We start from the raw sequence: 18,487 nt of genomic DNA, 5'->3' as shown, positions 1-18,487 counted from the left end.
CATTCAGCAGCTAAAACAAGTGACTTTCTTCACTGCTGGCTCATCAGTAGGCCTGGATGTTGGTACCACGCATGGGGCTTGTGCAACAAAACTTTACTTTGAATTGTGCAAATCTCTATTTATTGTCACCTGACTTGAAAAATGTCCCTGCTTTAGAAAACCTGGGCCTTTAGAAACTTTAATAAACTTTCAAAACTGTGCATTAAAACACTTAAAACACTTTTTAAATAACCAATAAAACAGACACACGCAAGATGCACATGTTGCAAGGACATCCATTTCTCCATCAAAACTCTTCATTATTCAATAGGGGGTAAACACTGAGCTTGTCAAAAGCCTTCATTAGCCAGGAGGGCCATTTGTAGGACATCAATTACATTACTGTAATGAAGACAACCTTGGTCTTTGTTACTGCAGAAAGGAAAGGTACAGTGGTCAGACTATTACCAGGGCAAAATGCTCACTGGAGCTGAAATGGAAATATATCACATGTCTCTGACTCCAGTGTGACAAGTTTTCTGTACAGTCCCTGCTGAGGTGGTGCGCCTTGTGTCGGAGAATGGACTAACCTCTTTCCTAACCCTTTGAAATCTACACTCCTTCTCCAGAAGCACCTTTTCACTTCCTAAGCCTCTCCACTTTGAGGAGTTTGATCCTGATTTGCTTTAGTATGTGACCTTTAGCACAGTGAAGTTTTGTGAATAGGATTAGTTAAAGAAATATACTTTTCTCCTTCTAAGAAAAACATGTGAGCGAAACCCACTTTAGTTACATCAATGAAAGATTCATTAACATGATCACTTCCTGATGACAGAAACACAGACGACTTCCTTTTCTTGTGTTGAAATATTTATTGTCTAATTGTTCCTACGTGGAACTTTTCACTTAATCATTCAAAGAGGCCCTCAATGTTTGTTTTCTTCTAACAGACAGTACATATTTACCTTTTGTAAGCTCAGAATAAGACTAACTGATATTAAAACTACTCGTTTGGCATGATTTAACTGCAGCCTGTGCAAAGGTGAGACGTAGCCCTTCAGCTTTCTTATGTAGTGGCTCAGCTCCACTTGCAACATTTAGTTAGGCACATTGCGAGTCAAGCAAAGCTAGTGGGCTGATAATCCTCTTAAGTGACTCATTGCTCATTTGTCAGAGTCCAAATAAAGTACGACCTTACGGGATTTAGTCGGGAAGCACTCGCTTCCTCCGTGACATCCCGCTGCGACAGAGAATATCTGGGACAAGAAGGGACACGAGGGCTGGATAGTTTTGTTTTGAAAGCCGGGCTAAGGACCTTTGGGGAAAAAAGAAAACAGGGAATGAGATTCAGTCAGGCTTGCCTGCTTGCCTACTTTTAGCAACAGACCAAGGTGTTTTGCACCTACAATCAGACCGTGCGTACTCGTCTAAAGCTGAAGCTAAAAATAGGGATTGCATGTTGAAAAGCCTTTTTCCAGCAAGGGCTCGTATCTGGAATAGACAGAATCACTGAAACAACGAGAAAACACACTTTTCAATTATCCCCCAAAGTGTTGCTTGATGAAATGAAATGTGATTCAAGATTATTGTCTAAAGTATGGATAAATCAGTGCTACTACTCAACAATTGAAGTCCTGACAACAAGTATATAAACCTACTGACCTAAGGATTTGATGACAGTCTCTAAATGCAGTGAAACCTAATTGGCCTGAACCATCCCCACTGCAAAACATGGTGGTGGCAGGATCATGCTGCTGGGAAACTGGTTAGAGATTATTAGAGGATGGATGGAGCTAATCCTACGCTCCAGTTATTTGGGAAGTCATAACTCATGAGCTGAGTTTGATGTCAGACCTGAGATAATTTTAGATTCACCTCTGATCCTACTACTGTTGATGCGAGGAGCGGCCATATTGAAACACGAAGTCGGCCTTACAAGTTGTAACCAGGGGTAGATGGAGTTGCTCCTAGTTTCTCAGTGGGAAATCCGACTTCGGAAGGCGTTCCAGTCGATTTTTCTGACAGGAAAGGCAGAATTTCCCAGTACCTAGTACAACTGGAACATAGCATAAATACAGGAAAATCATGGTAGAAAACTTGTTAAAATGCAGCTGTCTTGATCCAACTCATTGGCCGTTAAAGATAATAATCCAAACAAATATTTTACTGAATTACATTGCTAACATGATGCGGCGTGTCTTCCGTTGCATCAGCAGGTCAGCAGATGGATTGAGTGGTGCCAAAAGGAACCAGGGCCCTCACTCCACCTCTGTGTGTGAGAAAACATCTGCAGTTCAGTCAGCTGTAAGGATCCTTGAGGATTGGCCAATTCTGAATCAGGTTGATTGCCAAAGCTTAGCAGGACCTGCAAATACAAAAAAACAGGCCATCACTGAGGCTCAGCAGTTATCTCGCAATCGAAAAGTTGTAGTGTTAGAGATAGGGTTCAGTTTCGACAAAGGGTCTCTGGGCCAGGCACTTAACTCTAACTTAGGGTCCCTATGTGTCCTACTGATCTGTGTATCTGTGCATGTTAGTGAGTATAACTAGGTGAATGTGGCTGTCATGTAAAGTGCCTTTAGTGGTCAGTGTGACTACAAAACTTTAATATATATTCAGTCCATTTACCAATTAGCACTGCTAAAGGCTTGAAACTGGTGTGGCAGGATCAATGACTTTCATTGACCTAAAAGATGAAGCTGGAGCAACAACGCAGCTGAAATGATGGGTCTAGGTAGGTTCTGTATATATATCTAACATAATATCAAATCAAGGGAGCTGAAAAAAAATGCATGCCACATTTCTTTGTGAAAAATGTTGAAAAACTTTGCTTTCTCTCGATAGATTTCACTATAATGTGCTTCTTTGTTGTGGTTGATGACATAAAATCCCAGTAAGTATGATGCGCCACAGCTGCATCTAAATGTTAGAACCAGAACATTGACAAAAGAAAAAAAACCACTGGTTATATTTAAACTGATATTCTTTTTAGATGTTTAGACATTTACCAGTGCATGGGGGGAAAAGCACAATCTTGTTTAAAATAACTATGAAGTAGTAAAGTTTCCCTGTCTAACACCTTTTTAATGACTTGTTGTTAAAACCTTAATTTCAGGTCAAATGTAGCAGCAGTTCTCAGGTTTGCTGTCCATGACTTTTCATTTCTTGCGGGTTTTATTTACTTGCAGTGTCGTCAACTCCCAAACTAAGAATGGTGCCACGCCGCTCTACCTGGCCTGCCAGGAGGGTCATCTGGAGGTCGTCCAATACCTGGTCAAGGACTGTGGGGCAGATCCGAGCATCAGAGCCAACGACGGGATGACGCCTCTGCATGCTGCTGCTCAGATGGGCCACAGCACCGTCATCGTCTGGCTGGTGTGTTGACATGCACATCAGATCCTTTCAAATTTATTAAACACACAGCATTATTTGTTTCTTTCTTTTTGTTAACAACATATTCTCATTTACACTAAGAGTAGTGAAAACAATGAACACCGGTGAAGCCTGTTCTTGTCTTCTCACCCTGTAGATGAGTTTCACAGACATCAGCCTGGCGGACAGGGACGGCGACGGGGCCACGGCCATGCACTTCGCAGGCAGCCGGGGCCATGCAAAGGTGCTCAGCTGGCTGCTGCTGCATGGAGGAGAGATAGTCACCGACAACTGGGGAGGGACCCCTCTTCACGACGCAGCGGAGAATGGGGAACTGGAGGTGGGGCGATCAGAAGTTCTCTCTTGAAAAGTTCATTTGTTCTCATTATGAAAATAACAAAAGAAAAGAATGATCTGAGTATTTAAGTAGAGGATGTTTTCATTCTCTGTGCTCTCTCATCCATCCTGGGTTTTACAGCCCGTCTGTTTTGAATAAATGAGGTATAGCGTACGGTTTTTACCCCCACCTCAGTAACCTGCTGTTTTGACTAAATTTTTTTATGGTCAGCCTCAAAGAAAACTCTGCATTGAAATTTTGCTCTTTCGAAAGTATTCATACCCCGTAAATATTTTGCCATAAACTTCCACGGATATCACATGCTTTTTGTGAGATAGACCAGCACAAAGGCTCTTTCTGCTTGTTGAATGTTCACCATTGTGAAGGATGTAAAGTAGTTCTGTTCCAGGTGGTTTATTAACCAGCTCCACATCAAGTATACTTAGACAACATGAGCTGTTATACCAGAGAACCAAACTATATCATGTGTGAAAATCTGAGGCAGTTCTGCGCATGTGCACCGATCATGACTAAAAGTACCGTGTGCACATTGGGACAACAGGTACAAACTGAGTTGTCTGTCACTTTCACCTTCCTACATTGAGGGAAAGTTAAAAGGATACAGAAATTACTTTCAATTCATTTAAGGTACACAACAACAATGTGGAAGAAGGTGATGAAAGTCAGTGCGGTGAAGGTTTAGCCTCCAGTGACGTGCATTATAGAACGTGCCAGTCTTTCAGTCTTTAGTGGCATAAAGCTGGTTGAGAGAAATTCCCAAAAGACCTTCACGACAGGACAGAATGGATATGACACGATTTAACCAATAATGTGGATATCACACTTTTGGGATTTTTATTTGAAATTTTGCTTAAATAGTGTATCATTTTCCTCCAGTTGACACTTATGATCTGCTTTGCTTTGGTTTAACCGCATAAGACTCCAGTAAAATGTATTAAAGTTCATGGCTGCAACATGACAAAATGTGGAAAAGGTTTAACAGCCGTGTCATAATCCATACATACTGTAGGACTGCAAGGTTAGAATTTAAAGATGTTTTAGCTTATCAAAAATAGGTAAAGTGGATGTCAGAATTATCATATTCAGCCATTGTGAGCCAATCAGAAATAATTTTTTGTGATGCGTCTTTGTTCAGAGTATGATTTATTTTCATTGATTTCCTAGATGTTTTCACAAATGTTAGGAGGACAACAGTGGTCATGTGACCATCAAGAGCTATGTACTTATTATCATATCAAATGATTTTTATTTTCAGAATATTATGAAAATAACATAACAACTTATTGCTCTATTGTTATTGTATTCCAAGTATCGCAAAATTTAAATTGATTAAATTAATATGTTATTATCTGTTTTTACATTATTTGTTGCTACAATGAGTCAAGGTGGCAGAAAGGTTTTTCAGTGTAAGAAAAATAAAAAAGGATTTTTTTTACATGTTATTTTAATGTATTGTTCATTTAAACAGCATGTTTAAATTGACATTTCAAAGACAGTTGTCTCAGTTTGGGAAACTGTAAAAATGTATTGTATTTTTTTTCTCAGTGTCTCTCAGCACTGTGGTCCACATTTAAACCTTCTAGATATTCACTCAGCACTTTAAACTGTTCCCACTGTTTGTGCAAGACCAATTTACCTGAGAGGTAATTACATTGCTGAGTTTGTCATCAGTAATCCAGACTGACTGAAGTTTTGTTCCTCCTCTAACTGACCCTGTCCTCTTTCAGTGCTGTCAGATACTTGTGGTAAACGGCGTGGACCTGGGCGTTCGGGACCAGGACGGCTTCACAGCTGCGGACCTGGCTGAGTACAACGGCCACTCCCAGTGTGCCAAGTATCTGCGCACAGTGGAAAACATGGTAAGATCTGTGGCTAACAAGTCCTGACCCCTGATCCACTGGCGAACCGAGCCAAGCTGTGAGGTGATCTCTCTCTGTCTAGGAAGAGAGGTTTGTAATAAAATTCCTCTGGTTTTCAAGCCTAAACACATTTTATTTTTAAATAATTAAATACACTTTGTGAAACAAACCTCTCAGCAGTGATAGCAAGCATAAGTTCATGATAACGCTGCTTCTGCTTCAAGGAGCTGGACGATTTTCATTTTAACAAACTATAGACACAAAAGTAATGTAAACCGTTTTGGTAAGAAATTTACATCCATTATCATGGGCACATTTTTTGCTTATTTATTTAATTAATGTTTATTTCTTTTCCCAAGTAAATAGCTATGCAACATAAAATTATTTTTAAAAACAAAAACTGGATTTCAAGGATGGTGTAAATTTCCTCTTATCCACAAAGGACTACCACATTTCCAAAGAGTTGAGTTTGGAGCTCTAGGAACGCAGCATCTTAATACTAACCCAGTTTATGCATACACAGCCAGTCTAGATGTGTAGTTGGAACACCAGATTGTGTCCAAGGTTCGCTGCCTAGCTGCTGATTTGAGAGGAAATTGAAGAAAATCTGACATCTTTCTTATTCCATTCGCTTTTGGGCAAAACAGCCCTCAGCATGATGCTACAACAAAGGTGGCACGATGAAGCTTCATCTTGATTCCTCCAGAATATTTCTTGTCCTTGTGGCCTAACAATTCAATATGTGTTTGTCTGAAAGTAAAACTTTTCTCCAGAAGCAGGCAGTTGCAAATGTCAGGTGAGGTTTAAGGTGTCGATTTCGGAGGAGGGCTGCCTTTCTTTGTCAATACCCTCTCCGTCCTGTGGCAACGTAAAACTTGCTTCAGCACGTCACCGTGACTCTAGTGTTCAACAAATTTCCAGCTGGTGTCAGGCGTGGACCTCCGTGGTTCCTGGGTGCTCCTGAACATCTTAACCAATTCTCTTTTCTCTAATGACTGTTCTTTAAAATGTCCATTACTGTAGAAATGGCTCCAACTAGAATGCTCACAAGTTTCCCAACGTGTGAATGTTCTCAATTCTTCTTCGACATTCGCTATGCGAAGAGAAACTAATAGGGGCTATAAGTCATAATCACTGACCAGATTTTAACAGGCCTTGGATTTTCTAAATTAGAAAATACTTTACATCCTTCAGCGCCACTTGGAGAGAGGTTTAGTTGAATGTATGTATCTTTTTAGACCTGCATGTGTACTTTTGTGCACGTGTAGATTAGAAGTGTAAAGAACCTGTGGTATAAAGACTTGCTAGGAGCACACACTTTTTTTTCTGTAAACAGTCTGCTGAAAATTGATGCCTTAATTTTCACTGTACCAGTCTGTAGACTGACCTGAAGTTGAGCAACGTTAATCAGGCAAAACGCAGCAAAAAGTGAAGAGCGTACTTTGTTTCTCACAGTTTCCACAGCACTGCACTAACCTTCATTCTTTACAAGTACTCACTAAAACTGGGTCTTTAATAAGGGACTATTACACAATGAATGAGGCAGTGCAAGTTCATTTACAGGGCCCTCAATATGGCTGCTGTTACATAAGGCAGTGTCTGCTGGTGGGGGTACATGTGAGGGCAAGTCAAACAAAACAGAGATTTAACTCAGTCAGTCCTGGAACTTTCATTGCATTTAATTTAATTGCAGGCATTCTATGAACCCTACTGTACTTTGTTATTTGTGAATCTAACACAAATCTGTTTCACAGACTGAATAGTCTGTGATAACAGACTATAAGAAGTAGCTTTCAATGAACTGACTTTATTCCAGGTTTTCCAGCTAACTACTAACTTACTCTTTGACTTACAGCATCCTACATTGCTAGCAAATTGAAGTCCCAGAGCATGCAGAGTAATTATAACAGTGCTGGGGAGACATATCTCCTTTGTCTCATGTTCTCTGTTCTGTCACGAGGGACATTTAGCCACACGAGTCGAGCACTTTGGGACAAGACAAAAGCCCCAGAGCTGTTCTGATCAGCTGTGAGAAGTTTCACTACTGTGCAGTAATTAAAGCTCATAATGCTTTTCTCCTCATTTTAATTCACTAGGGCCTGAGAGGCAATAGGGTTTATGAACTGATGTCTGAACATATGGATAATTCATAATGATGAGAATTGTTCCGTGTTGTAAAATAGAACTAAGTGGCAAACAATTAACTTCTAATTAAATGAGTCATATAGAGTTGTTTTGGTTTTTTTTGTGGGTTTTTTTTATGTTACGAACACAAATTTCAGTATTAATTTGATATGATACAGGCCAACCCAATGCAGGGAATAATCTTGAATTGGAACAAAAAAATGATGCATGGTGGTCAGCTCCCTTTAATTTGGTACCCCTAAATAAAACGAAGTGCAACCATTTGCCTTGGATTTACTGGTGTGTAATTGAATCACAAATGAGACAAGACTAAAATTTTCTTCAATCAAAATTCCTTCTGTGGCTGAAGAGTAACACTGCAAATCATCCTAAACACTGTGAAGCATGGTGGTGGCAGAGCCGTGCTGTGGAAATGCTTTTTGTTTGCAGGAGCAGAGTTGGAATTGATGGACAAATAGTCATTCATTTCTAGCGATGTGCTTGTGCTGTATTCCGAAGTGTGGTTAAATGCGCCATTTTATGTTGATCCATCACAGACAATCTCAATTAAACCTGTTAAAGTTTGAGTTGGACAAAATCTGAAACAGTCCAACGGGTGTGAGTGCGAGCCGCTGTACAGTGACGCTTTCTTTCATAATCCTTCGACAGAGTGTGGAGCATCGGGTTCTGTCTCGAGACCCTTCGATGGAAGCTCGAGTCCAAGCAGCCGGACTCGGGCCTCTCCTCCCCGAACACCACCATGCCTCCAGCCAGCCAGGCAGCGCCCTTCGACATCGGCTCGCCGTCCAGCTCACTGTCCAACTACGACTCTGCCAACTCCAGCCAGTCCAGCACCGGAGAGAAGAGAAGCAGCCTTACAATGTCTCGAGGACCTCCCACCCAGCTAAACACAGTGGCACATCAAGGTCTGTGGCATTTTAAACGACGGGATTAAAACTGTTATTTATTTGTCCATCCATTTATTTAATATTTTACAATGTTTCTGTTTGGTTACTGCCTTCAATTTATACAGTTATTTCACTTGGGGACATGTCAGGTGCTTTATATACAGGTGCTGCACCCTAGTGGTGTGTCTACATAAATTTAGTTCTATGTAGTAACTCCAGTCATTTTTCTCAGTCACACTTAAACCGCTTACGAATAAAAGGATCCCCGATCTCAGCTTTATTGTGCAAATTAAAAACCGGTACCAGTGCGTAATATTTGCTTGAATTGTTGTGAGACCGCCATCTTCTTACAGGTGCATCAGAGTCCGCCATTTCAGACATGCAGGCCTACATGGACATGCTGAACCCAGACATCGGCGCCGACACGGCCAAAAGGAACGAGATCAGAGCTGATGGTGTTCCCAACCCTCCGCCTCCTCCGACTTATCCTCCTCCGCCTCCCCCTCAAGCTCCGCCAGATCTCCCTCCAGCTCCGAGCTACCCGGCGCCTCCGCCCCCGCAAGAGCCTCAGTCGGCCGAGTTCCTGAAGGTGAAAAGCAACTTGCGGCACGTGGACAGCAAAAGCAGCAAAAAGGAGGTACGAACGGTGTTGGCAAGAGCCTGCTTCCAGTTTTTCAGTAAAGTTTCTGGACATCAAAAACAGACATGTCCAAGAAATTATATTTTCATTCTTTTTTTTTTAATCACCAGCATATGCTTTACAGAGAAACCGGAAGATCCATGTGTTTATCATAAATTGGCAATTAGCTGCTCCCCCGCCATTGGGTTTAATGAAATGGACTGCAGCTCTTCTGTAACAGTGGGCCTTCTCCGATGAGCCAACAACGATGTTATTGTGTCAGCACGGCTAACGAGGCCACAGAAGATGCTTGTTAGCGAGCCGGGCCTCTGATCTGACACATTATGAAGCCCGATGTGATGGGTTTGATTTGAATTACACTAATTAATCTGGCCACAGATGACTCAAACGTCTGAAGAGGAGCATCAGTATTGAGAGGCAATGATATAAATGTCTCTCCTGCTTCTGCTGGTTTGCTTATACAGACGTTGTGGAGTTGTGTTTCTGACAGAGATGTAAATGAGTTTATTTAGCAATGCAGCAATGGTTGATCTGACTCTGTCATGAGAAATGCATTTTCCTGATTGTCGTCATGCCATGTCTGGCACTGTAGTTGTCAGATGAAGCGTTTTACGATTTTTCACTTATTGGTGTGTTGCATCCAAAAAGTTCAACATGTCTTATTTAAAATTTGCTGTGGCAGAGCAGAAACCAGAAAATGCTACAGTATTTTCAAATTATTTCACAAATAGAAATCTGGAGAGCGTTTGTATTCTTTCCTAAAAAATTGTCTTTTGTTGAAACTACAGCTGCTGTACTTTTAGGGATATGCCTTTGGCAGTTTTGCACATGTGCATACTGAACAAATCTTTTGTCCATTATTCCTTTCATAACATCTCAATTCAGTCCAATTGGATAGAGCGTAGTCTGTAACCATTAGTTTTCATATATCTCTTCACTGTCCAACTACGACTCCATTCAAAGTCAGTACTTTGACTGGACCGTTCTACCAGAGAAATATGCTTTGCTCTTAACCAGGGATGCCAACATACAGTCATGAAGGACATGTGTTCGGTTTTCTTCAGACGTGTCCCGTACTTTGACATCACTGATTCAAATGCTTCTAAGTGCGTCTTTATTTTCTGATAGCCAAGCCATCACTTGAGTCAGGTTTCTTGATCCATCTGAAACATGCACTGATTAATCTACAGTCTTCCTGTTGAAGTTCTGGTTTTTGAGTGCAGGCCAAAGAGTTCCCTGTTGGTCTGACCAGGAGGTTCTCAGTTTACATGCAGGGCATGATTTTAAATGAGACCTGGCTCTCAGAGATTTCACCTGGTGATATAAGATTCACAAAACACATTTGCTCAAACTAGTAGGTGTCTTGTCAACTGAGCTTTGGATCTCTACAGGTAGAGTTGCCACGACCCCAATGGCTACTTATTTGGCGGTTACCTGGTTTGTCAGTTTAGTTGTATTTTCCTGCTTTGTTTGGCTTGCAGCTGGGTCAAGTTGTTTGTATTTTTAGATTATGAATTTAACAGTGATCTGATATTCTCAAAGGTCAGGATGTTATTTTCTAACCTAGTTTTACTTTAACCTTCTTTACAACTTTATTCCTAAAGTGCCTGCGGTTTTCCTTGGATCTCATGAAGCTGTTTGTTCTCTAATATTGTCTGACAAACATCTGAGTCAGAAAAGCTGTATTAATACTGAGATTATGTTACACACGTGTAATATTTTGTAGTTAGATTACATCAAATCTTCCACTGGATTTTATCTGATGGTGCCAGAATAAAGAAGGGTGAATATATATTTCCAATTTACAGATTCCTATTCGTAAAAAAAATATTTGAGAACAATAATCTTTTCCCTTCCACTTGACAAATGTGTGCTGTTTGGTGTTGGTCTGTCGCATAAAATGTTAAAAAAAAAGGTTCAATTGAACAATTTCTAACAAAATTCTTGTTCTATATTTGATCTACTGGGTTAATTTGTTTCTCATTTGTACTTGGATAAAATCGTTAGAAACAATACATAGTCTTCGGTTGGTAATGACTGATGAATATTTTTATGCAAACAGCAGGAAGCTAAAAAGTTGCATAGCCAGCTGGTTTGAGGGGAGAAAAAATGTGCTTAGGCATTGGCAGGGTGTATGCATCTGCAATGCAAATAGATCACATTGCAGTTATAAATGGTGAGTCAAAGTTTTTCCCATAGAATGTATCCATAGTGAGCTCTTTGTGTGTGTGTGTGTGTGTTGGCGCGTGTAGGGGTGCAGGGGTGTATGTGTGCATGTGTGTGGGGGTGTGTAGGCGTGCAGGGGTGCGTGTGTGTGTGTGTGTTTCTGTGTGACCCTGCAGGGGAGATGTTTAATGAAACTCTAGTGTTGCCCCCTTTCCTCTCCAGGCCCAGGTGATCAGCTCAGGGTGCGCCCCGGCTTAATAATTTAGATAAGGTCTGGCTCTCAGAACACAGGCACACACATGTGCACAAAAAGACACACAAATTGGATCTCTGTGTACCAAACAGTGAAAACCAATCCACCTGCATGCTAACACTACAGTGAGCCTCGGGTGGATTTTGTTGACGGCTCCGTGCTCGACTCATTTGTCTGCATTTGACTCAAAGCAAAGGTTTATTGTGCAGCATACAAACCACCCTAATCACCACGACTGCTACGCCTGTCCGAGTTTTAATTCTTTGGAATGCAACCCATCAGAAGATTTTTATTATGGCAGTATTCCTGCTGCAAGTGCAATTCCCAAGAGGTTTTGCACCTGCACTGAAGGCAGCACTGAATATTCTGATAATCCCAAAGCCTCTCAGGATTTGCGTGTGGCGAAGGCAACGGCCAGAGGAACACATGGGAGTTTGTGTTTTGCATAAGCGGAACTGGGCAGGGTCGGGGTGTGGTCAGTCAACGGGACGGTGGTGACATCATAGCCCCTGCTGAGCTGGCCCAATAGGTTATTGATGAGGCCTGTGGGTAAAGTGAGAGGTCCAGGTAGAGTGACAGGCGTAGACTCTGAGCGGAGAGAAGGTGAGGCGCTGGATCTGGTGACAGCTGCTCTCCGTCGGCTCCGCTGGTGTTGCGCGAATGTGGCTCGGTCCAAACTAGAAAGCCACTGAAACGGTGGACTCCTAACAGTAAGGTAAAGTGTGTTTGCTTTTCTGAGGAAATTTTTTCTTTTTCTTTTTCTCCTCTTACTGCAAAGCTTATCTCCTTCCAATTTGCATATTTCAGCTGTTTTACGTTTGAGCAATAAATCAGACTTGTTTAGTTTTTCCTGCTTAAAACAAAAAGCTTGTTTTAAATTACGCGTATACATCGGAAGAGATCTTAGTTTACAACGCAAATTGCCTCCCCGTGTTTGACGACATGTAAACGTGCATGTCCGACAAACAGACTGAACAAACTCGATATTGTTCTGTACGCTAATAAAATGTAAAAACATAAGGAGACACATGAACAAAAGCGAGATATCACTTCCTGCTGACAGACAGGTATGTGCGATGAAAGGAAAAGGAGTCGGCGTAAATGAGAGATTGGGGGGGAATTAAGCAGGGGGGGGGGTTGTTGCAAAACACTTTGTACGTTTGCTATTGTCGACCCGTCTCCCCGGGGGACGACGATCCATCTGCATCTCTCCGGGCTCGCTTTACCCCGCCTGCTGATGAGTGCTCAGGGACCGTTTCTTTGACAGCAGACAGGAGTCAACACAATTAAAGAAGCTTGTAGGAACTCGGGAACACAAGAGTGCACAGGAAGAGAGAAGGTCAGGGGTCAGCTGTCAATTATTTCTGCTCACGTCAATGTCAGACGTCCCGACACTTGAGGTGCTGGTTTGGGTTAAGTGAAACAAAAAAAAAAAAAAAAAGAAAAGAAAAGTCCAAGTTGTGTGCCAGCCTTTTGGATGTAAATAAATACAAATCTGTTCCCGAGTCTTGGATTTGAAAGGCAAAGCAGCTTTTTTTGCTTTAAAACTTGCATATCTTTTTCATGTTAGTGTTCGAAACAGATTTTTGTACCTTTAAAATTTTTTTGTATCCTTTTTTTTTTACAAAACTTTTTTTTTTTTTTGAGAAACACAGACATGTAAAATATGGGAATCAGGAAGCTTTGTTGCATAGCTATGTTCTCAGGCAATAACTTTATGCAAATTTTAAAGCTTTTTGCATGAAGGAAACATATTCGGAAACCAACAAGAAATAGAAAAATTTTTTACACTGGCATGTGAAAATGGAAAATTTTTCCCACTGAAGCTTTGAAGTATGTAAAGCCTGTCAGGTACATTTTGTACGGTAAAAACTGTGATTGAGAATATTTGATTGTCGTGTTATCAGAAATCCAGATTTCTACACAATTTAAAAGCAGAAAGTGACATTCCTATAACGAACGTGGCTAAGTCAGTGATCTGCTCTCTCCTTCACTTCATTATAAAATCTGGACGTTGCCCAACAGGCTGTGGATGGTGAAACATAGAGTGGATGCCAGGGCTTTACATGGGCTAAATTAGAGCCTTGTTCTGCTATTCAAATAAAGCAGCTTTGGTCCCCACGAGAGAGCTAATCCAGCAATAAAAGAGAGTAAATACACTGTACTCTGTTGGTGTTAAGCTTTCCTCCTGCCACCCCCACACATTCACAAACATGGACAAATTTTTCACACAGTATGAAAAACATCTGGGGGAAAAAAAAAAACATACATGGGGAGTTTTAAACTGACATGTATGTTTCTCTTTTTAAATCTGTGAAGCACCTGACTCCTGGGGAGAGCCACGAGAAATTGCGGCGAGTGGATTCAAACAGGAAGTCGAGGAGCTTCAACAAACAGCCCAGCACTGGGGACTACTACAAGAGTCTGGGCAACGACACGGCGGAGCCCCGTGGGAGCAAAGGCATGGCGCCCAACGAGGAGGCAAGTTGAAAACATCTAAATGCGTTGGAAGGGCCTCAAAACAAGATTTCTCAAAGCTCCACTCCTGCGGATGCAGAAAGTCCACGTCATTTCTGTTCACTGAAAATGAAAACGTATCTATTTAGCATGTGTTCTGTCAACGTACAGGGTAGTGTGGACATGCTGTTGCTGCGTGAGGTCAGTTTCGGGTGTGGTTTAGCTGAGCGAATGCGCATCGGCATAAGGTTACAACACTGACGGGCCGTATTTGCCTGAGCGTTACCACTCTGTGTGTTACGTAATCTTTTACTGTCTTGACCTTTTATTTTCCAGTCTCCAACTCCTCATTTCCACCACCTCTTGTCTCCGCCCTCCGTGGAAATGTTCTATACAGCCGTCATTTGCTAAACGAATGACCGCCACTGGAACGATGGGACCTAACATGAAGCTTCCTGTAAACAGCAACAAAAATCTAATTTAAACTTTTTTCTATGAGTAATAATTTATTTCAGTACATAAAAACAAATATAGTTTTATATAGTAGGGATATAAAAAATAGATTACATAATGGAATGGATCTATTTTTTTTATTCTGTACAGTAAAATATTCCTAATACTTAAATACAAAAGTGCAAAGTGTATAGTTGTAAAAGTGAACGCATACTGATATGAATTATTTTATTTAGTATTTTATCTCTAAAATATTGTACAGGTATTATTGATATTGTCATTACTAAATGTGAATTTACACACTCGAAACAAGAAAGAGGCAAATCTGATAATTACCAAATTTAAAAATCTAAATAAAATCAAAGTAAATAAATTTAATAACACATATTGAAAATTGTGTTATTTATTTATTAAAGCCCCTAAACACTGCCTGTAAAATTGTTTTATTAAATTTTATTCCAGATAAATTACACGTAGAAAGTAATTTAAAAATCATGCTTCTTTGTCAGGCCTCTGGTGTATCTTTGTGTTTTATAGCAAGAAATCCCATAAAACAAAACAATTAATTCAAAATGACAGGTTCTGGTTAAAACTACACGTACGGACATGTGCAGTTCTAAGTCTTAATTTGGGTTCATCGATAAATACTGAAGCATTTTAGTAGATGACTGGCTATACCACCTGTTTGCATCCACATAACTTCACAAGCACAAGAGGATGAATGAATGAAGTCAGCTGGAGTCAATGATCAATGTCCCTGGAGAGACCCGACACTCCCACGAGTATCAGGAGTGGCGGGTGTTTGTGGGGGGACACATGCTATAATCCACATTGAGCCAATTAGAGCCCCAGAGGGGCCCCTCCCTGTCTCCGAGGACCCCAGCAGATGGAAGGGCTAATCAAGGGAACCGGCACGTGCCGCCATGACCCATCTGGATGCCGTCCCCCCTCCCAGCTCCTCTCCTCCTCCACCTCAACTCCCCTGGGAGGCCTAGAAAGTGAGGGGAGCAACAATGATGAGCACGCGTCTGAGGAGTGCCGGGGGAGGGGGAGGGAATCCAGTTAGATGTCACAGTCCATTAATTCGCCTCCAGCTGAGTTCCAGCATGGTTTTGGAGCGTGCCAACGCGTGCAGAGCTATCAGTTGCAGTGGCAGATGGTCCATTCGCTCCGTTTTCCATGCAGAATTTCCCCCTGTGGGATTAGGTCATATTAGCTCCTTTATACGTGTGAGGGTATTGTATCTTTATGAGCTGGTTAGGAAACAAGAACAAGGCGTACATCTGTCCCCGGCAGCAGCTTTTGCAAGAATTTAACAGTTTTACACCTCATACCAGAAGTACAGGACTTTTCATCATGCAAGTTCAAAATATGTTGATGGTTTTTCACAACCAAGGCATAACTAGTTACTACTTATTTAATCAATTTGAAGAATTTGGGATGATGGGGATTTATCATAGTATTCATCATTTGTCATGATTAATTTCTTATAATACGATTTTATTTAATTGTTGTCACAATAAACTCCAATTAATGATGTTTAAAAACCTCTAAAACTGTCGGGATTGTTAGTTTTACTGTTTTCTCCACTGTTTGTTTGATGCATCAATAAATTTGAAAATATGATTAAATATCATATTTAATCATATATGATTAAATATGATAATCATATATGATTATCATACGCAGTTTAGTGACACTCTGCGCAGTTTAGTGACACAAATCACACTGGTGTCCTAAAGAAGTGCATTACAAATGGGAATGTTTTTCAAGGCCATCTTTGTGTTTTTGAGGCTATAACTGCTGCCTCAGCAATACACTTACCTGAAAAAGAAATCATAAATAGTTCTTATTGTCACTTTTATTGTTATCGCAATAGTGCCACAAAATGTCGTGATATACTGCAAGTCCATATTGCCCACTCCAATAAACAATCTAACGATATCAGTTCTTTACTAATAAAAATTCAAATTCAGCTTTGTGGCTGTGCCATGAGAAATGTGAAAAGCTGAGTGGGAATTTCAATAAGACGCTCCAAGAAACGATGATTACTGAAGATCTTTGACCAACAATAAACCATAGGAAAGTGATGACTTTAAGGATGTATCATGTCATTGACATCATCTGCGTTTTCCTCCTCTTTCCTTCAGGGTTCGGTATTATTGGAGGAGCCTACAGAGGGTCCCGCCCCCACCTCTGAAAATGGCACCACAGAGGAATCTGTGTCGCCTCCACAGCCGCCTCCACCGCCTCCTCTCCCCCCCAGCAATCCGATGCCAACGCCCCCTCCTCCTCCTCCGCTACCCACCGGGGCACAAACCACCCAGAACAACGGCAACACCGCCCCCAGCTCCACCCCCACCTCCACCTCCACCGACAACAGGCGCCCATCTTCCTCATCAGGAAGTGAGTGCCTCTTTTTGTTTTTCTTCAAGTCTCTCCACTTTTTTGTTTGCATACTTTTACCATGTTATTCCTAGAAAGCGGAGAATGTATGTGTATGGGGGTGCATGTGCGTGTCTGTCAATTTATCCAATTTATCACCCCAGGTGAAGATGAGCGGCGTTCAAACCCGGCCTTCTAAATAACAGATCGTAAATTAACGATGCGGGCGTCCCGTTACCCTGAGATCTGGTTTAGAGTTCAGTTATTTCCTTAAGTGACCCTCTGCCCGATATCGCTTTGTCTCACTAACTCACTAACCTCAGCGCCGCTCTGCTTGTAGGAAACGTTAGGAATGAGAAGTTGCTAAACTTACTGCTTGTGCATTACTGCTTGTGAACAGTCTTCAGTAGCTGTTGCCAGAAATATGAGGTGAAAATCCAGATGTGACACGATGCTCGAATGTAATGGCCGGATGAAGAGAAGTAATTCATCCATAAAGCGAACGTAAGCAGGAAGAGTAAGCAAGATAAAACTATCACCTTATAAAATAAAATAAATCCGGCGATGTGATGATTGAATTTGTCAACATGCTTTTACCTCCTAAATATTTCTGTCTATTTCTCTTTCATTACATCTTTCCACTTTCACTGTTTCCTCTGCATGTCTTTGTCTTTTCTTCCTCTCTCATTGCCTGACGCGGTTTTTCCTCGACGCTCTCAAGGCGGGAATATCTCTATGTCCCACCCAGACAGAGGGCCGCTTAGACAGATGAAGAGTAAGTACAAACTGAGACTTTCACCTGCTAAATGTCAGGATCTTCCCAGACCCTTAAATCCACTTTAGTACCCTCATAGATGCACCCATGTGAACCCTTGTTCTGCTCATTAAGTAAAACATATGAGCAAAAAAGTGGTTTCTGAGTGGAGGAAGTAGTTTGGACCCCCTAACGTCTCACAGCTGCTGTTGGCCTCTTTCGCTGCGACAACCTCAGTGAGATGCTTCCGCCAGGTTCGACATCGACCTGAGGAAACTTTGTTCCACTCCTCACCTTCAGCTGTGAGATGTGTGAGAGTTTTCCAGACCGTTGAGCCCATCTGAAGCAACTTCAGAACATTTCAATTTAATCAGGTTCCTGACTCGGTCCAGGATTTTTACATTTATTCATCCTCAGACAGTATTTTGTGGATATACTGCACAGTTTCTATTTATTCATCTGCCTTAAGAACCCTATTCTAGAAGTTCTGCCTCTGAGGTAACTTTCAATCTGGGCTTTTTGTTTTTCTTGGAGAGTAAATGTTTGTTCCTTGTGCATCTTGCATGAAACTGCAGTCTGCTTTGACCTCTCTCATCAGCAGTAGCAACAGTTTGCTTCAAATTCTGTGTTGGCCACTTTGAGGTTTTGGGGATTTGTTTTAGCATCTTGCAGTCTGCTCTCAGGACGAACTTGGGTGTAGTTGCAGTTTTTTCGAATGTTCTCCACTTGTAGATCATTGTCCATATCGTAAAATGTCTGATTTCAGATTCTTTTGGAGA

At 41.4% G+C, this 18,487-nt stretch overlaps 1 protein-coding gene across 1 annotated transcript in view; it reads left to right on the top strand.

The window, feature by feature from the left end:
* espn (espin) overlaps positions 1-18,487 on the top strand; it is a 51,044-nt gene that overhangs the window by 10,824 nt on the left and 21,733 nt on the right. The window contains 9 exon segments of the mRNA XM_032571351.1: positions 3,168-3,354; positions 3,509-3,691; positions 5,437-5,568; positions 8,362-8,403; positions 8,405-8,618; positions 8,954-9,237; positions 13,979-14,140; positions 16,720-16,975; positions 17,676-17,729. Coding sequence (XP_032427242.1) covers positions 3,168-3,354; positions 3,509-3,691; positions 5,437-5,568; positions 8,362-8,403; positions 8,405-8,618; positions 8,954-9,237; positions 13,979-14,140; positions 16,720-16,975; positions 17,676-17,729 — 1,514 coding nt within the window.

This window comes from Xiphophorus hellerii, chromosome 1 (genome assembly GCF_003331165.1).
Source record: "Xiphophorus hellerii strain 12219 chromosome 1, Xiphophorus_hellerii-4.1, whole genome shotgun sequence".
NCBI lineage: Eukaryota > Metazoa > Chordata > Actinopteri > Cyprinodontiformes > Poeciliidae > Xiphophorus > Xiphophorus hellerii.
The sequence above is the reverse complement of the archived record's forward strand: the minus strand, read 5'-3'. Positions and strand labels throughout refer to the sequence as shown.